The sequence below is a fragment of the Mus caroli genome, unplaced genomic scaffold (assembly GCF_978045245.1).
Source record: "Mus caroli unplaced genomic scaffold, Mus_caroli_1 scaffold_17, whole genome shotgun sequence".
NCBI classification, from domain to species: Eukaryota; Metazoa; Chordata; class Mammalia; order Rodentia; family Muridae; genus Mus; species Mus caroli.
Window position 1 is genome coordinate 32,481,505 of NW_028227272.1, and position 24,737 is coordinate 32,506,241.

At 50.3% G+C, this 24,737-nt stretch overlaps 1 protein-coding gene across 3 annotated transcripts in view; it reads right to left on the bottom strand.

Annotated features, from left to right (window-relative positions):
- The window catches only part of Pdia5 (protein disulfide isomerase family A member 5), an 85,703-nt gene that overhangs the window by 37,987 nt on the left and 22,979 nt on the right, over nucleotides 1–24,737 (bottom strand). For 2 of the 3 annotated variants that reach the window (XM_021185452.3, XM_085832288.1), the window contains exons 2-8: nucleotides 23,546–23,672; nucleotides 21,361–21,448; nucleotides 13,779–13,862; nucleotides 13,431–13,476; nucleotides 10,820–10,912; nucleotides 6,939–6,999; nucleotides 2,343–2,410 (exon numbers count right to left, since the gene is read on the bottom strand). In XM_021185452.3, the coding sequence (XP_021041111.1) occupies nucleotides 2,343–2,410; nucleotides 6,939–6,999; nucleotides 10,820–10,912; nucleotides 13,431–13,476; nucleotides 13,779–13,862; nucleotides 21,361–21,448; nucleotides 23,546–23,672 (567 nt within the window). Of the gene's footprint in view, nucleotides 1–2,342; nucleotides 2,411–6,938; nucleotides 7,000–10,819; nucleotides 10,913–13,430; nucleotides 13,477–13,778; nucleotides 13,863–18,809; nucleotides 18,995–21,360; nucleotides 21,449–23,545; nucleotides 23,673–24,737 lie in introns of those variants that run through there. The other variant, XM_029470301.2, reaches the window with a different exon arrangement.

Sequence of the window (24,737 nt, forward strand, 5' to 3'; positions counted from 1 at the left end):
AACTTAACACAACAGCCTGGCATAAGCCCTTGGCCAAAGGCAAAGTCCCTAACCTACAAGCTTCCTTCTTACTGTGTACCTGAGCTTCATAACCAATACTCTGGATTCCTTTAGAAGGAGAGAATATCATTCTAGATAAACACAGAGCCTAAAAATAAGACAAGCCCAGGAGTGATACACCCCCCACTCCCTCATTGGTCAGCATGGACTGGGTACCTTCTATGCCCTATGGTAAGAAAACACACTTGACTTGAACACAGCTCCTGCTTCCAGGAAGCAGATCGTAACTATATTAAATGATAATGTGAGAGGATGGATGCAGAAACAGAGCTGGGCCTGTGGGGGGGGGGGCACAGATAAGTCCTGTGGGAGTGTGGCAGGGCCCTGGGGGGAGGACACTGAGGTGGACAGAGGGGGCAGTGTCTGAGCTTCCTCAGACAAGGTTCAGAAGGTGTATATGGCTGAACCTGGCAAGGGGGTGGGGGTGGTAACTCATATCCTGATTTGAGGCTTGAGTTATTTGTTTGACAGTTTCACAGAGTTTCGAAGTCGAGCTGAGCAGTTCGAAGTGTACACGGGCACAGGCAAGGAGAACATGGTGGGTAATTAAGTCTTTTCTCCAGGCTAAATAATCTTAAAATATGGTATCTATTGAGGCCCCAAAAACGCGCAGTGAAATTTCCCTAGAGTGGTGTATATGTACCTCAAGGCCAAACGTCTTCAGGCAAGCTACTAAAAATTCATTAGTGAGAAGCAGGTAGGACCACAGTGTTGCCCCAGAATGAGGTCACAGAGAAAGCAATGGTTCCTGTAAATCAACCCTGCAGCCCAATTGCAAGCAACCCCCTGTCTACGTGATGCCGCTTACATTGACTTTGAACTAATCCCCACTTAATTTGATCCATAAAGATTGGGATGCTGTTTCAAGACTTCAGATCTCCTATAATGGGATGAGGGCCAGACTCGTTGAGATGGCTCCTCTGATAACCTTCTGTGAGTGGTGTATAGATTTTTCCATGCTCCTAAGAGCAGCAGATGCTTTGCTGGCTGCCACCAAAAATGCTGCTTCTGGTTGAGTGCAGAAATGGACAAACATCCAGAGAAGCAGTCTAAGCAGGGTAGCTATCTGCACACTCAAGTTCACAGCCTCTTTCATATCAGCCAAGAGCTAGAAACGACTCAAATGTCCGCTGAACACTAAACAGATAAGCCATGGGTGTGTGTACATGTGTGTATAATACACAGCTAGTGTGTGTGTGCATGAGTGTAGATGACACAGCTTTAAAGAGGAAATGGTGTCATGTGCTACAACGTGGGTGGACTGGACGACATCATACTAAGCAAAATATGCCAGTTACAAATGATAAATACTGTATGAGTCCACTTTAATGAGGGAATCTAGCCTCAAAATCATGGAAACAGAAAACAGAAAGATTTATATGAAGGGCAGGGGTGAGGAGCAAAGGGGAAGTTCATATGAAGAGCAAGGTTTCAGTTTTATAAGATGAGGACTTGGAGATCTGTTTCACAACAGTGTAAACATACTCAGGTCTTACGTTTATGTGTGTCTGAGATAGTGTAACAAGGGTGCTCCTTACTTGGTCTGGGAAATGGACAGACTCATGGCAGAAGACACGCAGGCAGGCGGGAGGAAGCCCTCTGTGATGGAACTCAGCCCATCTCACCCTCTCAGCTGAATGCTCACATCAGTACCAGCTTGCTCGTTCTGGCTTCTCTGAAGAACTGCTTCCCTAATGGTTTCTCCTCCTGTGTTCCCTAAGAGTACATTTCCCTGGGACCCACTGGCCTCTCTACGCTTTTCTCCTTCCTTTTTTGGGGGATTGTCTATAGTCTTGGTTCTGCAGTTCTCCTGTCTGGGCTTGTTTTCTACGTTCTGCTCTGCTTCCTGCCTCCCCACCCACTAACACAGAGCCCAGAGACCTAGGGCAAGTGTGGTTTCTGTGAACCTGCTCTGAAACCAGGTACAGCTCTGCTCCAGTGCATCCCTAGTACCACCAACCCCCTTCTTTGCCAATGGACTCCCCAGCAACTGCTGCATCCACTTTGGACCCCAATGCCTAAAATACTAGACTTCAGATGTCTGCCCTTGTTCTTTGGCTCTGGTTTGCTGGCTTCCTCATGTGTCATCACCGGCCCTTGACAGGACCAAACACTCCTGCTCTGAAAGCACTGTGAGGTTAGTTCTCCACCTTCACAGAACAGGTCTCAGAAGCAACCTGGGCAGCAGGAGGTAGCCTCACGGCTCAGAGCCTGCCCTCTCCATGCCATCCTGGCCCCAAGTCAGAACACCAGCCCTGCTGCCCCCTCGGCACCTTACTTACAATGTGGCCTCGCACTTGGGTGGCGGCCTTCTGGAAATGTGGCATGATTCTCTTGCACATGCTGCACCCTGATAGGCAGAAGAAAAAACGAAACCCAGTTATAATGATGGCAGACCCTGAGCTCCCCTCCCAGCCCCCAAGCTAAGCCAGAACCACCCACAAACATCCACACCATCTCCACATACATTGGGGATCACAGGGCTTGTCCTGGGCCCTGTGGAACCCAACAGGATAGAAAACAAAGACCTGCTTGCCAAAGAATTTACAGGCACAACACAAGATGGAGGCCCTAGTGTCTCCAGGGATCTCAGATGAGATAAGCAAAGGTGTCAATGAGAAGAGCAAAGCCCACAGTGTTCCAGCGTGGCTGAACAGCTTCACGGCAACGCAGGGAACCAGGACAGATGTTGAGAGCAGCCTCCAACGTGCACAGCTAAAAGATGCCCTTCGTACCCAGCCAGGGATGGCAAATGAACCAGAGTCAAATGCCATTAGAAAGGAAAAATTGTGACTATGAGCACAATGACTTTTGGGACTTTCATGCCTCTTTTCTCTTCCATTTACAAGCATAATTAGACAATAAACTGGAGGCAGCCCCAGCGTGAAAGGTGCTGGCTCCTGCAGGTGGGGAAAGCACTGGACCCAGCACTCGGGACCGAGATGCTAAACTTTACTCTGGCTGCTGATGCCCTTGGCCACATTACCTCCTTTCTGGCAAATGGAGGTGGAAAACAAAGTCGGGACTTCCCTGCTCTGCACAGGAGCCTGTGGCTCGGCCTTCCCAGGTTTCTATGGTCTGAATGGTCACATCCCTTCCTCTCTCGGGGTGGTAATGCATCCACACCAGCATTGGAAGATTTGTGGCAAACATCCACCCCTGCTTCAGAGCCAGCTTGATAGAAACTTGGCCCTGTGTCTAAATCCAAACAGAGAAGGCCACACTTCTGCACTGACCTTATGGGGCACATGATCTAGCTCCTGTAGTCACTAGGAATTGTGACATGCCAAGCTGTTACCGTTTCTGTCCACTAGCCTGCTGCGGAGAAGCTCTGAAAGGTATTATCTGAAGGCCACAGAAACCAAGGCTGACTGGAACTCTAGTCAGGTGGGTTCTCATCTCAAAAGAGCAAGACCATGCCTTGATTGGTGGTGACAGGGTGACAAGCTCACACCCTGGAAGGCTGTAAGCCAAGAATCCAGGTGGGAGGGACTGCTCACTTTCCAAGGGCAGACAGAGGCATGGAGAGAGAATGGGGGTGGGGGGAGAAAAAGAGGGAGTAGGAAGGAGAGGGGGAGAGGAAGAAAGGGAGAGAGAGGAGGGAGTGTCTGTGGGTCTGTTTCTGTGTGTCTGTCTGTCCTCTTCCTGGAACGATCCAACCCTTCCAGGTAACAAGTCTACTACTAGGAGAGACACCGACGCAAAAAATTCTGACAGAACACTACAAATACCCTACAGCCTGCCTGACATTCCTGCCTGACAGATGGGTACACAGATACAACCTCAACCACTGGCTACAAACCCTGAGTGTGTGAAATGGTCCTGGGAAGACTAGTGTCTCTCTTTTGCTGGCTGGTCACCCTGGCATGGACACTCTTAGTGGCAACAAAGGTGGGGCATAATGCTGCCCTTACTGTGGAGACTTCCAAAGGAAGACAGAAACCGGGCTGTTCTCTAGTGGAAGCACACAAGCCATTGCCCAAGGCAGGGAAAGCAATAGATGCACACAGAGAAATGCACTCTGCCCCAGGGAATCAGACTCCATCTGCATCTGACTGTCCCTGACTCCTGAGGGCTATGGGATGATGGTCAAGTGCATTCAGTGTCTCTTGAAGGTTATAGGACTCTGGCTATGCCCATCTGTGAAGACAGTGCCTGCCCCACAGCTACTGAACCACCAGGAGAGTAAGCAGAGCCTGCCCCAGCAAGGGGTTGCTCAGTGCCCAAGGAACATCTCAGATCAACATAGGGCATGAGTCAGCTCTCCATCCACACTGGGAGAGCTACTTCCACTGGAGTAGAGGGACGTAACACCATTCTGGGAGTAAAGTAAGGAGCACAGACAGCGCCGATCTTCCACTTCACTGCCCACCAGGTCAGCCAGACATCGGGAGCAAATCTGACCACCTGTCCCCACAGGGGTGGCCTCTCTTCCAGCTCTGCCCATCTGTAGCCTACAGCAAATGTACTCCCCAGCTGTCCCAGGGGCAGAGGCTGGCAGTTCAGTAACAAGAAGGTTCTGAGGGGATGAGGAAGAACCAGAAACCCCAGGCTATCCCCATTTCCAATCTAACTACAAAAACAGAGCTGATACCATGCTTTCCACCTAAACTTCTCTTCCTGGGATTCAATGGTGAGGTAGGGGATGAGGTAAGACCGATCACTCCCGAAGCCCCAAACCTGGAGCAGACAGCCTTTTCATTTTCTCATTAATTCAGTGAACAAACATTTACTGAGAAAGCAGCAGGGCCTGGGGACCCAGATGCCTTGTCACAGCTAAAGGCTCCCACAGTCTCTGGGTGTATTCATTCACGTGTAATCATAAGATCAGAGTCCTGACAGATTGCTGGGCAAGGGGATGGCTGTGAATCCCACTAGCAGGGCCACAGCAGCCGGGTCGGTGTAGGTATAATAAAAGCCTGAGTTAGTTTCATCAAACACACACACATAACAAAAAGGATCTGGGGGTCCCTGGGACCTTGGAGGCTGTCCAATCTGACCCTCCGTGGGAAGTTTAACTTTAGCAAGTCAGTTTTCTCCTTCCATTCCCACCACTAATATGCTCGGCGACACCTTTGAGGCTCCCAACCCTCCAGCCTCAGCCTTCTATTATTAAAGACAATCTCTGCTGCAATGAGTGGTACCGGCCCACTGCCAGGAAGCCCGAGAGAGTGGGTGGGGCAGATGGCACCAACATCAGGCTGCGAGGGCTAGTGAATGCGCTTTTAAAATGATTGATGGGAGTTACCAGGAGCCTTGGGTAGCTCAGACCACAGTCCTGCCTCCTGGCATGCACTGCCCAGCAACACTCACATCCAGTTCTTACAGTTTCAGTTCATCAGTGTGGTGAATCCTAGAGGTTGAGACAAACCAAAGGAGGCCCCACTGCTCCAGATGCCAAAGAGGAAGGGTGATTTCTGAAGCAAGCTGCAGCTGAATGCCTAATCAGGTCCTCAGACAAGGCGGGTGTGTGTGTGTGTGTGTGTGTGTGTGTGTGTGTGTGTGTGTGTGCGCTTAGACAACGAGCCATGGTAAAACTTCAGACATGGTGTAACTGGGCTCCTCCTAGACTCACGAATACCTCTGAGGCCAAGAGGGTTTTGAAGGAGGCTGGGGCTGGATAGAGACTCTTATGTTGTCATGGTGAACAAAGCACAGGCCCAATCAGGCAAAGCTGCCAGAACCCCAAGGAGGCATCTGGCCAGAGGTGCACACAGCACAGAGAACAGGGCACGGGCCTCTACTTAGGGAAGTTAAGTAGGCTTGAGAGTCAACAGAAGACTGAGACCACAGACTGTGCCACCCCTACCACTCAAACTTGAACGAGTAACTTCCTCCCACAACTGACAATCCCTTCTGGCTTCCGGAAGGGCATGTGTGGCCCCAGAGTCATAGTTCAGAGTGTCTGTAGGAGGGGTTAGACAGTACTTCCTTGAGACTGTTTCTCTGTTACCAGTACTTAATCTGCTGACCAGCAGCCATAGATGTACAGACATGGCTGTGTTCCAATAAAACTTTATTATAAAAACAGTGAGCCATGGGGCCACAGTTTGCTGAACCACATCAGAGGCTTATAAACAGCAGGCATAGCAATCACTTTTCCAATGAAACAGAATACACTATTCATCTGGTACAGGACACAGCATGTGGTAAGGGTGAGTATGGTTTTGTGACACAGCCTCAGCTTATTTACATGTGATTTACATATATTTATAGTGCTGGCTGGTGATGTAAAATATTTTCAAGTCTGTGAAATGCAGTTAACAGGTGGGGAAGCCTGTTCTCTGACAAGTGTGGAAACTGAGCCCAGAGAGGTTGAGCTTGGCTAAGCACATCCCTGGGAGCCAGCCGGAATCAAAGCCAGAATCAGGCCCCTGCCACCTCAGCTGTCCTTTGGTCATTTCTCACAGCCTTTGTCCTCAGACAGCTATGGAGCCCAAATCTCCAGGTCCCACTTCCTCTCACCCTGGTCCCCTGGTCCTGCCAGATGACACAAGCAGTACTGTGGGAGCCTGTGTCCCAGAGGATGACAGGCTTGGGGTGGGGATGAGTGGCCAAGCCCAAGAGCTTACAGCAGGACTGCAGCAGAACTACAGTACACACTGAGACGGAGGGCACGCTCTGCGGACCCAGGGGCCAGAGGTGCAAGAAGGCAGAGCTAACCACACAAGACTCCCTGTAGTGTTCAGGGTGGACAGGGCAGGAGCCTGCCAATTCCAGTGGAGAGAGAGAGAGAAAGAGGGCAGCAGGAAGATGGGAGTCAGTCAGAACGGCTAAGAGGAAGGTCACAAGGTGGAGAGACCAGGGCCCTAGGCAACCATGGCTGCCCACCACCAGCAGAGCCTAAGTGGAACCTGGGCCAAGGAGCATTCACTTACAGGGAGCATAGAACATCATGAGCAGTGGCTTCTCTTCTCTCTTCAGGAGTCGTCTGAAGTCCTGAGGCACAAAGAGAAAACAACCAGGAGGTCACACACAAGGAGACAGAATGGAAGCTCGGGCTGCCTTTGCCCCAGAGCCAGTGACAGGAGGCACAGAATTCATGTGAGACCTGGTCACAGCCCAACAGGAGATGGAAGAACCTCGGGGTGCCCTATCCTGGACCACTCTGTAGTCAGAGAGGAGGAAACCGGGTCTCAGAGAAGACAGCTGGCTCTTCCAAATCACTGGGTGAGGTGAAGTAGCCAAGACCAGCTACTAACTTTCAGTCCATCTATCAAAGCTAAAGACACCAAGGTGCCATTTTTCCATGAGATGACTGAACCGGCAAGCCCTCCATGTGATTTTGAGAGCGAGTGTGTCTCAGTAAAGGGGACCTGCGTGGCCACGGGGATCTGCTGGCTGAAGTAACAGACCATGAGCCCACACCTGGTAAATCTCTTCCTTGGCTTCAGCTCTACCACCACCGTGGAGCCATGCCTGGGCCACAACCCAGGGCATCATAAACAAGATCATCTGTATTTGTGAAAGTTAGGTCAGCACCTGGCACATTATTTGAGAACATAAGGTGATCTGTTAGATCAATGTGGTAAACATTAAAAGGAAAACGGTTATCATGATGCTTGAAACAACCCCGCTCTCCATTGAGAGCCAGCGAAGGACGAGGAAATGGAGCCGGCTGAGGGCTGCAGCAAGCGCCACCACAGAGCGTATTTTGATTACAGCAAGTTCCTCTAACCAGCTTTCGCAGAAGAAAATTAGAGGCTTTTTCTCTTGAAATAATAAGGAAAATAAGAGAAAAATTTTAAAATGCATCTTACTGACAGCAACGTGGCATTAAGTGAATAAACGGCAGCAGATCCCAACACAATAGAGTCCAACCGCAGCATTAAAACAGCGGAAGAGGCATATTTAATGTCACAGTGAGATGTGTGTGTTATATTGGGGGAGGGGAGCCTTACAGAACAGCATATGAATGCAACAGCGTTCTTCTGGGTAAAAATATTTATGTATGCATTACCTTAAAAGCCTGGAAGCCTACAAAAATATCAGTAGCGGGCCATCTCTCAGTGAAGAGACAGGGTGATTTGTGGCTTTCTTTTATGCATAAGCTATACTTTCTAAATATTCAACAGCGAATGTGTATTACTTAAATTTTTTTTAGCTAGATAAAAAAAGATTTTAATTTTTTCAGGGAATCTAAAACGTTCTGAAAAAAAAAATCTTGAAAAGCTTACTCTTATTTACACCCACAGAGGGGTTAGGCACTTGTTTTAAGACAGAATTGTAATCAGATGTTAACCTAAATAACAACCAAAGAAGGGAGCTTTAAGAAGCCATGGTATGTGGGCTAGGGCTGTAGCTCAGAAGGAGGACGTTTGCTTAGCACACATAAGGCCTGGGCTTGAGTCTTAACACTGGGAGAAAAGAATCATGGTGCTTATTTGGGAGTGGCAGCTGCTGAGTCTGCCAAGGAATCAAGGGCATAATGTAAGAGACACTTCAACAGCAAAATGAAGGTGATGTAAGTTAGGTATTCGAGATGTAAGTTAGGTATACCGAGAGGCTGGACAGGCATCTCTGCAGAGGCATCCCTGTGTACGGCTGTGGCAGCAGCCTTTGTAATGTGGCCCTGGACACTAGTTCTCATTATCAGGGAAGGCATGAGCATTCCTGCCTTCACAGATTTATTTAATTTTTAAAATTTTTTTGAGGTGAGATTAAGGCTTAAGACATGACTACATTTTAATACTAATAACCTTCAAACAGATATTTGGCCCTAACTGGGGATCAAAGATAGAAACACTTTAAATATTATCTTCTGGGATCGCTGCAGTTTAAAAACCCAGTAAAAGATGTGAGAAGGAAAGGTTTGATCATACCTAGCCTATACAAATTTGGCCTCACAGCTGGGCATAGTGGCACGTGCCTTTCATCCCAGTACATGTGAGACAGGTTTCTGTGAGTTCAAGGTCAGCCTGGTCTAAATTTTACATTCCAGGACAGCCAGCTACACAGTGAGACCTTGTCTTGAAAACAAAACTTTAAAAAAAAAAAATTGGGGCTAACATCATTAATAATGAGTTACAATGGAAAGTACTGAAGAGTATGGAATTTTAAGCTTACTAACTAAACCACTAATTTAACTTGACTATTGAACCTTTAGCTCTCTGTGGGGATTCTAACTTCAGAAAAGCAGCAATATCGTCTGTTTTTGCAAAAGAGAGAACAGCACAGAGAATAATAACAGGACTATGAACAGAGGTGAAAAAAAAACCTTAATATTCTTACAGTTACAGAAGACACGAATAGGATGTTCAGGATGGGGTTGGGGGAGCGGAAACAGGTAGCTGCTCTCCATCACCGTGGAACAATCGGTGTGCCTGTTCTTTTCCCAGCATTCAAGCCACCTCCTGACACCTGCCTGACCCCCATGCCAGGTGCTTTCTAAAAATCTATACCTTCTAGGTGACAAGCCTGATACTTCCTGCCTCAGAATGTGGACTTCTAATACTTAGACTGATTTCTGGGCAGGCCACAATGATCAGATATGATCCTACCCTCCAGAAAGAAAGAAAAAGAAAGAAAGAAAGAAAGAAAGAAAGAAAGAAAGAAAGAAAGAAAGAAAGCCAGCCATCATTTCCTTTTGGGTTAATAAGCATTAAGAGTAGTCAGTCATTTTAGCCACGCCCTTAATCCCAGCACTCAGAGACGGAGGCAGGTGGATCTCTTAATTCAAAGCCAGCAGAGTCTACATAGTGAGTTCCAGAAAAGCCAGGGCTACACAGAGACCCTGTCTCAATAAACAAACAAACAAACAAAGAAGAAAAAAGAGAAAAAGAAAAGAAAGAGTAGTTAATAATTTTAACTGAAAGAAAGGTGAGAGGAGGCAAATGAAAAAAGTTATATTTTATTTAATCAAGAAAGTACAAAAACATTAACAAAAAAAAAAAAACCCAAAAAACAAAAAACAACCCAACAACAACAACAAAAAAAAAAGATTTAGGCTGGGCGTGGTGGCGCACGCCTTTAATCCCAGCACTCGGGAAGCATAGGCAGGCAGATTTCTGAGGTCTTGGCCAGCCTGGTCTACAAAGTGAGTTCCAGGATAGCCAAGGCTACACAAAGAAACCCTGTCTCGAAACAAAACCAAAAAAAAAAAAAGAAAGTAACAGCCATTCCGGTCTGCCCCGCCCCCCTTTGGAGGGTTACTGCCTGCCTCAGACCATATGAAATCTAAAGTTAGCACCTGTTGTCACCCACCATATGAAGGCATGGCTATATAAACAGACACCAGAACAGTGAGATCTGAGGCTATCCAGAAGCACACGCAGTCAAGAGGGCTAGGGTAAGGGTCAGGCTAATTACAGCTTTGCTTCAGTCATTAAGAACTAATGAACACAAACGAGGCTCACCCCTCCACCTTCTCACCCAGCCAACTCTGAAAATGCAGCGCAGGAAGGTAAAGAATTTGCTCCAAGTTACACATGACTCCAGGAGGGAATCCAAACTGATCCCAGCAACATTTGCCTTACACAGTGCCAGGGGGCAGTTAAGTCTACTCTGCTAAGGAACATCTAAACATGTTTAAAACATATTAAACAAGGCAGTGGAGAATGGAGACTTCTCAGGTCGTCATCTAGGAGCTCCTGTTAGCTGTGGTGCGGAGCCAGAACTGAGCATCAAACAGTGGGGTCCTGGTCTCATTCGGATGGAGCCGAGGGCACATGGGCTCCCGCGTGCCCACGAGCCCTCTCCTCAGGACACCCAGGTACCAGGAGGCTCTAGCACCCACCAGAACCAATGGGGAATAGCTTACCTTCTCACTGTCGATGTGCACAACATCTTTGGCTCCAGGATCTTCTTCCCACAGTGGGGGACCTTTAGGGTCCTTCAGAAAGGCCACTATGGACTAAGGGAGAACAAAAGAAAAAAAAAAAGACTTTAGTAAGGAAATGGGAGAGGTGGCAGACCCAGAAACCTACTCTGCTACCTATGGGAATATCCAGGCACACTGAGTGCCAGTCACAAGGCTGCAGGTGACACTTGCTGGGAAGGGGAGATGGAATTTCTTGTCTGTGGACATTACCACTAAGTGACCTAAAATTTATTCCCAGCACCTCCCCCATGGCACCACTGATCAGCTGACGGGGCTCTGTTCCTCTAATCTTGTACCTTGAGACAATAAGCTGGCTTCCTCAAGCAGAGACAACCCCACGCTTCACCTACAAGTCTCCCCCCCCCCTCACTCCCCAGAAGCCTTTAAGCGCAACTGAACAAAGACCTCCAGGTTTCTGCCAAAGAGAGAGACATCCTTCCAGAATGCTAAGCCCTTCCGCTGTCAATGTCCTAAGCAAGTAACCCCAGCACTCAGCACTCAGCACTGGCTGGAGAGATCATGTTCCACACTGCTGATAAGAGAGCCGGCCTTAGAGGCTGGTTAGTGTAAGCCAGTAGGGCCCAGGCTAGGAAACACCAGGCCAGGCTGTCTACCACCCATGGCCTGGTGCATGCTGTGACACTTCTTTCCCTGGATCTTTTGGATCGGTGTAATGGAGCTACAACATCTGGCTGGGCATCATTCGGAGCTGAGCTGAGCTGTCGGTTCCAAGAGAAGGATAACCAGCTACTCTCCATGCCACCATACGCATGGCACTTTCCTCTCAGTCTGGGAAATGATGTTCAAGGAGTACCATCCGTAGACTCTGAGCCGAGCTTCAGAGTTCCCACAAACTCCGCACCCCTACCCAGCATCAAGGAAAAGAACAAAACAAAAGGATGGTGTGGATAGAGAAAGGAAACAGAGGAGCCATGCTAGAAAGCTGCTGTTGGTATAGGTGTCATTTTGCTTTCACGGATGCTCAATACCACGCACGGGTCCTTGCACAATGCAAGGAGACAGCACGGGAATCAGCACCTGAGAGGCCACCCTCAGTTACAGGAACATCATGAGCTGGATGCTCAGACTCCAGATAATCAGGGTAAACGGTATGCCTTCCCTGCCCTACAGAAATCCGGGCACTCTGCCCTGGTCTCTCTTGACCCTATGGGTTTTGAGATTCTATAAATGTAGCTGCTCAGACCGAAACCAAAGCCTTTGACCCTGCACGATGCTCGGCTGACTTCTCCAATCTGTTGGCTGATGCAGAAGGAGATACACCCTAGATACAGGACTGTGACAGAGACCACTCTGCCCCCTTCACCAGATACTACGTGGCAACTGTCCCTGAGCTTCTGGTCACTTCCCTGATTACAGTGTTCTGGGTCATGCTGTTCCGGCTCCATGACTCCAGGGGAGACTTTCCGGTGGTCCAAACAGAAACCAGCCTTTCTTTTTCAATATGTGAACAATTCCCCCATCCTGCTTCCCAATCAAATTTTGCTCCTGGGGAACATGTGTTCTCTCTATAAGGACCTTAGCTTATGTTATAACACAGAATACATCTCCAAGTATCTACATAGGAGAGTAAAGAATCAGGCAGAGAGCCCACAGAGTAGCGGTGCTCAACCTGTGGGTCATGACCCCTTTGGGGGTGGCATGTCAGATTTTTATATTAACATTCACAACAATAGGGAGCTGAGCACTGACAGCTACACAGACAGGAACAACTGGGAAGAGATGTACACAGAGAAAGAGAGACAGGGCAGAGCGTGTAGCACAGTGGTAGGGAGACTACCTACTAGGCATGAGACCCCAGGTTCATCCCCCAGTGTGCAGAGAACAGAGACAGAGACAGGAGCTCAGAGATCAACCCCTGCCTGAGAAGAGGGGGACTTAGAGAACCTGAGTTAAGCTCAGGTTAGAACCAGATGAAATCCATGGCTCCAGCCAAGGTAGGCAGAGACCTTGGACTAGAAGTAGCATACTGGTTTGCAGCAGAAGATGCTGAAGCTAAAGCAATGTTCAAGGCAGTGGAAAGACAGCTCCTCTGGGACAGCTATGTGGTACCTGTAGGTGTGGAACTCTTTATGTAGGCTTTCCACCTGCTTACAGATTGGACTGTGGCAGGGACATTAGGTGATCTCCACAACCCATCTGGAACAAGCCACCTCAGCTTGAAGGTGCCAATGGGCCCCCATGCTTTCCTGGACAGGGTGTGCCCGTCAGCCTATGGGTAGCCACTGTGGGTACCCTCATAGTGAGAAGATGGTTTTGAAGTAAAAGGAGACCCTGGTCTGTGGAGGGGAGAAGCATGATGTCACCTGCCTCGACAGACCGCTCCTAGACATTCACTAACAAGGCCTTGGGTCAACAGCTCTAAATCTGGCCGGATCCTCTGCTGATATCGATCGGTGATAATGATAAGAACCCTCGGGAGGTCAGAAAGAGAGAGTCCTTGTGCAACCTGCCCTTTCTCCTTTCAGGGAGACCTGCCAAGCTTCTGGTGTCCATTCAGGCTCCACCCTACTGAGAAGAGAGGCAAATTCACCTTCAGCGTCACAGCTCGGTCATACTGCATGTGAAACGCGCCGTCGCTGTCAAATAAGGGAGAAGAGGCATTAACAATGTTTCAGCTCACAGTCACTGTTCAGAATTCATTCTCACTCTCTCTGTCTCTCTCTGTGTGTGTGTGTGTGTGTGTGTGTGTGTGTGTGTGTGTTGCTCTCTATGTCTCTGTGTCTATCTTTCTTTCTAAGAAATAATGGTAAGTACTGGACGGGGAGGGGGGAATCATTCTGAAATGATCTAAATTTACGTAAAATCTGCTGTCCACTGAAACTACCAATAAAAGCTCTCAGCACTCACTCCGAGGTTGGGAATGCCCACGTGTACTTACTGGTAATGGAATAATTCAATCTTTTTGTCCTTTGGGCTGAGGTCAACTTTCATCTTCTTGCACAATTTTCTACTCTCTGCGTCACTGGAAGACAGAAATGTTGGGGGAACATTTGTTACCTGAAGTCGGCCCGTAGGTGTTGACAACAGAATCCGATGGAGGCAGAAAAAAACAGGGCAGAAGACCTGGAATTCTCGGACCAGAAGGAGTCCAAGAGGAGAGTGTGGCTCGGAGGGAGACTAACTGGCAGACACAGTCTGGGCTGGTCAGGAGAGGAGGCGAGCAGACAGGGAGAGGATGTGCTGCCTCAAGGATGGGTCCAGTCAGGGAAAAGCCGGGAGACTCAGGGGTAGGGAGCTCACTGGAGTGAGAAATATAAACCTCAAGCCAGGAACCCTAGTCCCAGTTGATCAGGAAGCTGAAGCAGGAGAATTGCTTGAGCCCAGGAGTTCAAGACTATTGGGGGTGGTAGGGTTAGTCCCTCCACACTATGGTCTATCACCTGGGGAAGTTTAAAACACTCTGAGCTTCTGCTTCCAGATCTGTGGACATGGTGCCTGAGCAAGATTTTGTTTCTGAGGCTCTGAACATGTGCCACCTGCTACGGGCCATCTGTCTGGGAAAGGGAAATGTCCTGCTATGTTGGAGGACTGCTGAAATCTGTTATGAGCCAGGAAGAAGAGCAGTGCTTCGGTTGTAGGAGCCTCTCCTGTGGTGTCTGAGAATCTACAGGGATCCTTCTGGCAAGCAGTGCCTCCCAGGTGCCCGTCGCTGTCCAGGAAGCACTCATGCATGACCTGATCTAACTGTGGCATCCTTCCAGAGAGGCCAATAAAGTCTTCAGGTGTGCTCCCTGAACCAGCACTACCCAGGAACTCATTAGACATGCCGAGGCCCCAGCGAGCCTGCCTGCTACATCAAAGACTCTTGGGTACTTGAGCAAATGTGTCCTAACACTACTCCTGGGCAATCCAGCTATGTGCTGGAGTGTGGGAAGTACCAAGCGATAGCACTGGCCTGCACTGGTCCTTCTTCCTCTCGCCTCCCTGTCCCAGGCACTTGGAAACTCCCTGCTTTCCCTGCAACCAGCCAAAGGTGACCTGCTGCTCATTCCCCCAGCACCCCATTTGTCATCTCAGGGCCATGGCTCCAGATCTGAACGGGATCAGTGAGAACAGTCTGGCCATCAGACATCTGCTGGATCTGTGACCACACAGCAGCTGTCTCCAGGGAAACTGTGGTGCTGGGTCTGGCAGGTACCTGTGGGAAGTTACTTCCTTTCCCACCTGTCGGCACAGCCCATTTCCACACACAGGCACACCAGCTTCCCACAGCTGGGCAGGAGCTCCAGAACAGATGGGCTCATTAAACCACCCAGCTCAATTCTCCAAGCAATATCTTCAGCAGACAAGCAAAACTGCAGGTGCCAATGTAAGAGGGAGAGATTTCCGGGTTAAGAAAACAAGTCTGTCTGGGTGGTGGTGGCTCACACCTTTAGTCCCAGCATTGAGGAGGCAGAGGCAGGATTTCTAAATTCAAGCCCAGCCTGGTCTACAGAATGAGTCTCTAAAAACATAAGAGAGAGAGAGAGAGAGAGAGACAGAGAGAGAGAATATATCTGGATAAATCAGGAGGTAGGGTGGATGGAGATGTCACTCTGCCTCGCCTCACAAAGGAAGGACAGGTAACAATATCATCACGGGGGGACATAGCTGGCAAAGGATTTGAAACAGGGAGTGTTACGAGAAATTAGTCTGGGGCAGAGGAGAGCAGGACTGGATGGCACAACGCATCAGAAGGCGACCCACGGCATCTGGCCTAGACCCTCTCACCCTAAAGCCTTGAGTATGCTCGGCACACCTCTCTGACAGCAGCCTTCTTGCTCTGGGTTTACCCTGGCCTTTGGGGGAGTCGACTGCGAAGCGGAACTGACGAGGCCTGTGTGCGTGCCAAACAGCAGCAAACAAGGCAGCCTCCCCTGTGCTGAACTAAGTTCCTGGGAGAGAGTGCCGTGCTTGGGATACTTAAGACCATCCCTGACACTGCTCACCCATCCATCCATCCGGTTGGCTGTGTTCAGCTCTGTCCGACCATTTCTTTGATCACTCTCCCATCACCAGGTGGGACCAACAAACAGTGCTTTGGCTACCATGTGACCTCCTCAAGCCCCAGTCCCAGCCTGACAGTCAGCAGGGCCTGTAATCTTCAAAAAGGATAGGAAGGAAGGATAGGCCCTGGGTCCTGGGTCAGTTCACCTCCAAGTCCTTGTGTATTCTGCTAAAATGTAGGCCATGGAAGAGACCCAGAGCTGAAGGCTCAAAAGCCACTTGGGAGGAAAGCTTCACACCAGGCCCCATGGGTGACAGAGCAGGGAACATAGGAGCACCCAGTCTCTTCCTTGGTATGCTCTTGAGACCTAGCCCAGCTTGCCATAAACAAATATACCCAGTTCTGCCCCAGGGCCACTTGTTGAAGACTACACAACCCAACCCTCTCCCTCGGGTTATGTGACACTGCCCAAAGGTCCTCTCCTCTCCTCTGCCTCCTACATACTCTGTCAGAGAATGGGACAAGGTTGGCTCCCCTCATGTCCTAACATCCCAGCTTTTCCACTGTCTCTCTCCACAGCACTAATAACGTCTGACCACTTGTCTCTGCTGGCTCCCCCTCAGAAAGGTTTGCCCCCTGAAGGCAAGGCCTTGCCTTCACTCACAGCTGCTCCTCAGGGTCACCAGAGCAGTTGGCACATGGTGGCATCCCAACTGGAATGAGAGATGACTGAAAGATGCTATCTTGGAGCTGCTCGGATAAGGCCCTGAATGAACTTCTGGCTTCTTGGGCACCAGGAACTCTGCCAGGTGACAAATCCTGAGGGGGGGGTGGGGGCTCAGTTCTCTGCCCTCTCCCCGACAAACCTGTCTCTTAAGAGTGTCTAAGTATGCACGTGAGCGTGTACTAATTGTGCAGCTCAGACAGTAGAAGTCATAAGAGTTCAGGAAGGGAAGAAAATTACCCACGTGAGGGACTTAAAAGGATCTGCGTTGAGAGATTAAGAACAATTAATTGATCCACTGCCTCCCTCCCTCCCGCAGAGTGACGGAGGCTCTAGGGGGAAAGAAGACAAAGGCAGAGGAACAAGCTGCTTTGCCTGAAGTCCCAGAGAGCCAGGCTCTGAGCAGGGCTCTCCTCTGGCTGGCAGGAACCAGCTACCAGCCTACAGGGAGGCCACATCATCAAGGCCACACACCATTCCTTTCTACTTCATCTGGCTCTCCACCTTCCCTACAAAGAATGAGGGACAGATCACAGAGGCCTACGCACACCCTCATCCCACATCCTACACCCCAAGAGACATGTACAGGGTGGGGGAGGGGGCTGCTAGTCTGGGTGGCTGCTGCAGGTATGGGGAGCCGTGTGATTTGATGGCTTAAGCTGGGCAGTCAGACTCAGGAGCAGCAGGTGGGGTGAGAGTAAGGAGAGAGAAAGTACTGGGGGGCTAAGAGGGGGCATTAATGGATCTTTCCAAATCTGTGGCCTGAACCTGTCTTAAGAGATGGCTTATCAGCTAGCCGCCACGCCATGCCGGCTCTAGATCTGGCTCCACCAGTAGCAGGCAGGACCTGCAATGGAGCTGCGAAAGGTAGGATTAGATGAAAGTGACTGCCAGATGCCAAGCAAGGACAAGGTGTGGCTCGGGGACAATGAGGGGACAGCTGCAGAGCAGTTGACCTGGGTAGGACAAAGAACTCTCCCATGACAATCAAGAACAATCCTGACTGGCTGGTCTCTTTGGTGCCTACCTCTCCAAGGAGCCAGGATTGATGCTGCACTAAGAACACACAGTGAGAGGACTGTGGCTTCTCCTCCCAGGTGGTCCAGGGCCCCCTCTCCATCTGTCCAGACCAGTGTCTAAGCCAGTGGTTCTCACCCTGGGGGTTGCATATCAGACATCCTACACATCAGATATTTACATTACAATCCATAAAAGTAGCAAACATACAGTTATGAAGTAACTATGAAAATAATTTTATGGTTGGGGGTGGGGGTCACCACGACATGAGGATCTGCATTAAACGGTCGCAGCATTAGGTAAGCAGAGAAACACTAGTCTAAGGCTTCGCTCCTCAGAACGTACTTCCCCAAAGCACACCATATGCCAGAAGATACCTGCAGCCACACAACCAACAAGCATGACACTTCTTATGGGAGTCTATTTTCTCCCGTGGGAAGTAACATTTGCCCTGCTTAGGCAAGAAGGTGGAAATGCGAATTTTAAATAATTCTTAGAAGAAAATGTAAGACTTCCAAATACATCCCACCTGCCCTGGCAGGCAGGCCCGCAACCTTGCATGTGGGGACTGCTTCAGGGAAATCAGGCAGACGGGAAAGGGGAAGCAAGGGAGTGTGGTTAGGCAGTAGCCGAAGACTCCAGGGAGAGAAGCTGGCAGCAGGTGAGGAGAAAGCCTGCCCATGGAACTAACGTACCAGGCCTAGTGTCTGTTGCTGGCTCCAGTTCAGCCTCCTAGATGGCAGTTCCACACCAGGCCCCATCAGTGCCACACCAGGGCCCAGAGCACCGGGGAACTACCAACACCCTCACTTGTGGCCTACCCAGCAGCTGTGGAGGTAGGAGCCGGGAGGGAGAGGGGGAAGGAAGAAGTGACAAATCCATAGACCGGATCCATGCGCTCAAGTAATGGCCAAGGACGAGGAGAAACGTCAACAGAGGAGTACGTGAGCATCGGCACATGAGCATCGGCGAGTGTGCGTGTGTGCGTGTGCGTGTGTGTGTAAAGGGCAAGGGAAGAGTAGGAAAAATCAGAGTTACAGAATTATCTTTGGAAGGAGAGAAGAGGCCCAAAGAACGGGAGTAGCAGAGACTCTGCTCCTCTCTGGGAGTAAAGTGCAAAGGAAGAGAAAGAAGGGGACAGAGGACAGACAGCACCTCAGCACCTCAGAGAGGAGAGGAGACTCAGAATGAGAGGAGGCCCCACAGAGCAGACACTCTGGCACTGGAAGGCACATGCTCACCAGAGAGCTAAGCACACTGAGCTGGCAGCTTTGGGCACTTTCCGAACCAGATGATTCCGGGATGAGAACGATTTGAAAGCTCCTCTTGTGCATTTCATGGATGGTTACAACGTGGTCCAGAAGTAGGTGGTGATCTGCAGAGGTTCCACAGTGGAACTCGAAGCCAGGTCCCCTGCTCTGCAGTCATACAAAATCTACTCCACTCCACAGTGGGCCTCCAGTTCACACTCTTCCTGTCTCAGCATCCTGAGTACTGGGTATTACAGGTGTGTACCACATGTTCAGCTCACCTTACACTTCTAAAGAACACAGCAAAGCATGCTATGGACTCCACACCCAATTGCTCTTCAGGGAGGGCTCCTTCTCCAGAGCCAAGGCAAGAAGTCTAGCTGGGGAGACTGAGATGGGAACCTCAGCAGAACTTACTGTGGGGTGGCTAGGCGGACCATCTGATGCTTCAGAGCAATACTCAAAAAGAGGAACAGAGTCTCCAAGCCGCTTCCTCCCTCCTCAGCAGAGAGTGCCAGAAAGCCATCTCAAAACCCTTCTGCCAGGAGCAGGAGGGTCTCATCTTCAAACTCACAGACACACACAGGATGCATGCGGGACAAGGCGATGTCTAGGCTCCCATGCAGTTCACGTGGTGAGTGCCTTACGGCTTCACAGGGTACATTCTAAGGACTAGGAGGTAGAATGAATAGGCAGAAGGGCAGAAGCCAGCTCATCCCTTGGGTTCTTGTTGTCTAACAGAGTCCCTGAGACCTACCACTCAGGGTAGCTAATAGGGATCAGAACCTGAGCACTGTCCCTTGGGCTGTTATGGGAAGAGTCGGTCGGCAGTACTTTGCCTCTAACCCCAAGCCCAGACCCAGATATCCGGGCTTTGCCGTAATCTACCCATTTGGCTAAACTACTTTGAGATTGTATTTCCTCTTACAAGGATAAACCTGATAAACCAGGGGCAGTGACTGGACCAGACCTGCCTCTTGAACAAGGTGCCTTTTCTAAGCCCTAACCTACCTCTGCCTAGAGTTCAATTCGAGCATATTAAATTCACAGGATTTTCCCATTGGCGCTAATGCCAGACACTCAGACTACAATTTTGTCCTAATCTCTAAATTGATCTCGCTTTACTCACTGACCCCCACCCCCACCCCGTCCTACTAGCTCAGGTATCCTGCTGTGGAGGTTCCATAGCCCCTCTGGAAGCAGGACGCTCATCCCCACAGGCAGCCCTTGGGGGCCAGGCTGCAGGGAGCTCTGGCAGGGAAAGCCAGGGCAGTATGAGCACATGATCATCTAGGGTCTTTGCCCCGCCCCTGGAACATCGCTGCCTCTGCAAAGGTTTCCTTGACCTTTCCGGGCCCTGTGCACTGACTGCCTCTTGGCTATGGAGCCTCTTTATAGCACTGCTCACTTGGCTGGCAGCCTAAGCCCTGGCCTGTGTGTCTGCTTTTTCCTCACGTACTGCGCCCCTAGAAGGCACAGCTATTCATCTGTGAATCCTCAAAGCACACAGTAAGTACTTGGTAAAAGCTAATGGAAAGACCTGGAAGGAAGAGCCACTACATCAAAGCTCTTCCGCTCGCTCCTGGAACCTGTAAGCCTCTTAAGAATGCCCTACAATAAGGCCCCATCAGCTTGGCAAAAGCACTGTCATCTTCAGGTATGGAAAACTCCAGAGTATCCTCTGGTAGATTGTGTCATTTACCCAGTGACATGGAGCACTGCTAGTCATATGGGGGTGATGGAGACACCTGAAAGGTAGCAGTGCTGTCAAGCCAACTATAAACTGGAGTCAACCAATGGCCGAGACCTCAGTGGCCACCCAGTGAGCGGTCCAACTGCTCAGCCACTGTTGACATGAATCTGGAGGCATGAAGGTAGCCACATGCACCCATGCACATGCATGCACGCTCCTCCACACATGCCTCTCCTGTGCTATTCTCTCTCTCCTCTGCAGCTTAAAATTCAGTGTGTACCAACACAGCACGGAAAGAGGATGTAAACGGCCTGCAGCAGACCATCAGTCAATTTAGGACTCAGAATAGCAAGGTTACTCTTGCCTAGGGTTCACCAACTTACTTAACCGGCACAGGCCTGAGCTGGCCTCAGGGCCACGGCGGCAGAGTCTGGTGGCCAAAGTGTACTGCAGGATTGAGAAGGGCCTGGACTGGAGATGAAGCTCACGGCTTACAGCTATTGCTGCAGACCTACCACGAGCCAACTGGGTGGCCCTGAAAATCACCCGTGTCTAGAATCAAGGCTCCTGTTTTCCAATAGGGAAGACTTCCTCTGCCCTACCACCCTCTGAGAAGATAAGGCAATACACAGGACATAAAGGAAAGAGAGAGCTTCAGGAAAATGAGGAGAAAGGAGTCCATGGAATGGGCAGACAGGGGTAGGGAGCCAAACCTTCCCTCTGCGAGGCAGAAGGGACCCCATGTGACCTCAGGGATCTCTCTATCATCCTCTCTCTTCTTCCTCAGCCACCAGAGGCCCCAAGCTTACCCCTAGCCCGGCCAGTATGCCCTGTATCCCCAGTACATACCCGCAGTCCACCCAGCAGATGGTGCCTTGACCTTTCACTGCCTGGGCCACAGTAGACAGTAGCTTGAGATGACTTTCAGCTGCTACCTCTGTGAAAGAAAGATCAAACGTTTGTGTCCAAGGGCTCTGGACCATGGGCAGGGTGGGGTGAGCACAAGAGTCCCTCTTTGGTCTGGGTGTCCAGGTGTCTGGACAGAGCTTCTGGATCAGGATTTCAACACTGCCAGGGTGTTTACAGCTGGTGTTTGATACCTGTACCTGGCAGACTCTCAGTCACGTCCTCCTTACCAGCCTGTGAACTCACTCAAAGGGCCCAGCAGGCAGATCCTGGTAACAGCAATCTGCTGCCTTCTCTTGCCCCAAACCCCGTGGTACACCCCAAAGCCAAGCAGAAATGATATCTGAATTATGTGCCTCCAAGGCGCTCCTCTTCCAGGGTGGAAACGGGAGCTGTCTGTGAATACAAAGCATGCTGAGCCTTTCACAGATACGAACAATAAGCACTGCTAAAGAAACACGCTCAGAGTCGTTCAGAGGAGGCATTCCCAGGAAACCCCAGCCAGGGCAGCAGGAGGCAGCAAACCACTGAAGCAGGGAGGCCATTGTTCCACTGTGCACACCAGTGGGGTAGGGCGGGGTGGGGGTGCAGATAAAGCAACCCCACCATGGGAAGGGAAAAGTGGCTTGGAAGGATGGGAGGAGGGAAACTAAACCCATCAGAAGCCAGAGTCTGGGGCAGTAAGCATAGACAAGATGCAGGAAGTGAACCGTTACCCAGGCCCTGCCCCAGTGTGCCGAGGCAGCACAGAGGCTGTACTTCCAATGAACTGAACAAAGGTGGGGTCAGGTAAGGAGCAAAGTGATGGTCAGGCTCTCCCTTCATTTGTGACCCCTCGACTCCATCATGAACCCCAACTTCCCACTCTCCAACTCCGCCAGACTTCTGTCTCAGGCCTGTGCTGGTTCCAAAGCCATGACTGCAGAGCTGCCCACTTTCCCCTAGACTCTATCTGAAGAAATGAGAAGCAGAGATGCCATATGGGACCGGCTCTGCCACCAGGTGTGGCTGGCCTCACGTGTCATGTCTTCTTATCCCTGGTGACCTCATTTATAAATGGGAGACTACCTGACAGTCTGCACTGCCTCCCTTGTGGCAAGGAACAAATGAGACAGTCATAATGGCTCCCTCAGTCACGGGGACTGTCCGAGAGAAAAACCCAGCAGTTTACCAGAGGGTTACCCCAAAGAGTTTCTCACTAACAACCAGCCCAGACACAAGAAAAGCCCCAACAGAGATTCCCGTTGCCTCAGTTTCCCTACTTCAGAAAAACAGTAGGCTCACACACTGGGCTCCCAAGAGATAGTTCGGTAAAAGTGCATCCAGACCCCCAGGAGCAGTAAGGGGTAAGAATGGCCATATGTCGTGAATGCTCAGAGGGTACAGCCTTCTCGAGGGACACACGGCCAAATCATCCATCAGCCCAGAGTGCCAATGGGAATCTGTGTAGCGGATGAGTTGCCAAGAGGATCTGTGCCCAGAACGAGCCTAGCCACTAGCTGCTACTTCTCCAGGACACAGAAAACTTGGCGTCCTCAGGAACAGCAAAAACACTTAACTCTGTTGGAATCACAGTGACAGCCAGCCACTTGCCCTTCCCCAAAGTCACTGCCAAGAGCCAAGCAAACTGTCCAGTGTAGTCGCAACCAGCCCAAGGTCAGTGGAGTGGCAGGTGGCTGCTCCTTCCTGGAGAGGTGGCTGGGCCTCAATTTGAGAGTCTACTCCAAAGTCAGTCTTGCATCTCACCCCACAGCAGGACACCCAGAGGTCAGGCAAGACCAGGACCACCTGCTCAGGTGAATGTCCGCAGACCTGGGACCAGTTCAATTGGCAACAGGCCAGCCTGGTAGTTAATCTGCAGCTCCCACGGAGCCTGCCCCAGCAGGGCTGGGGCCTGTGGCTGGCAGGGAGTCAAGGTGTCCACCCGGCACTCACAGGCTCCTCCCTGTCAGGCTAGGTTGGGGATCCAAAGGATTCTTCCCACAGGATGCTCATAAGAAGGAAGTGCAATATGACCCCCCAAATAACCAAATACACCTTCAAGGAGAGTGAAGAATACTAGCGCCCCCTCTGGTACTCTCCCCCCTGCTTCCCACGGCACCCTGATAGGTCTGGAGGGACCACTTACCGGATTCCGAGTAAAGCACCAGCACGTTATTGCGGGTCCTGAGAAGTTTCTTCAAGTCCTTAGGGTCGGAGATTCTCTCAATGAGCGAAGAAACCTTTGTGGAGGACAGCCATGTTGGCAGGACCACCTAGAGACCAAAGCAGCCAAAGCCCATGAAGTCTAACTTCTCTCTCACCCAGGGTGCCCACAGACAATCCACCCAAAAACACATGCTCTTTTTGTAACCTGAAATTTAAAACGTTTTTATACATAAAAATTTTCTTAGATAATTTCACACCTGTACACGATGCCCCCTGACTTCTCTCACCCCCACTGTCTCCTGTAACCTTACCATCCCAACCCAACCCTCCCTCCCCACAAACCTCTCTTCACACTGGTTCATTTGATCTCCTGACCCACTAAATTTGACTTAGAGCATCTTTGTGGCCATGGGTTTAGGTAGAGCTTTACTTCAGATCCTTGTAGGCTCGGCAGTGGGTAAAAAAATTGAAGACCCTGATACTCATCTCCTGGAATATTATCAGTGACCAATAATTCAGCAGTAAGTGGTAGGGCCTGCCGAGCCTTCCCCCTTCCATGGCTGACTGTTAACAAGGCCAGCCTTATGAAACCACATGTTTCTTGCTGGAAGATGGAGTGAAACAACCCCTCCCAGAGTACCACACCTACCTCTTTACCTCTAAAGTTCCCGCTTGGCCCACTCCAGTCCCCACCTTACCCACGCCCTCTGTGTACTCTAGTGAGATTGACAAGAACTCTCTAAGAGAGTGATGTCTGATTGCAAGGGCCACACGTGACAGTCTGAAAACTCCATCCCACCTAGAAGCACCAATACACAGAACCCAAGTTTTCTCTTACACCCAGGATGGAATGGATGGGTGTAAGGCTAAGCTTTTCTCACTCGGCCGAACAATTGCAGAGATCTGGCTAATCGTACACCTTAAGTCCCAACACTTGGAAGGCAGAGGCAGGTAAATCTCTGAGTTTGAGGACCAGCCTGGTCTACAGAGTGAGTTCCAAGACAGCCAGGGCTATACAGAGAAACCCTGTCTTGAAAAACAACAAATAAACAAACAAGACAGACAAAAGAACAAGCCGAGTGTCCCCAAGCTCTTGGGGCCTGGAGATGCCCAGTGCCTCTGCAGGCATGAGGGAGAGCTGACTGGAAGCAGAGTGGATGGGGGGACACAGG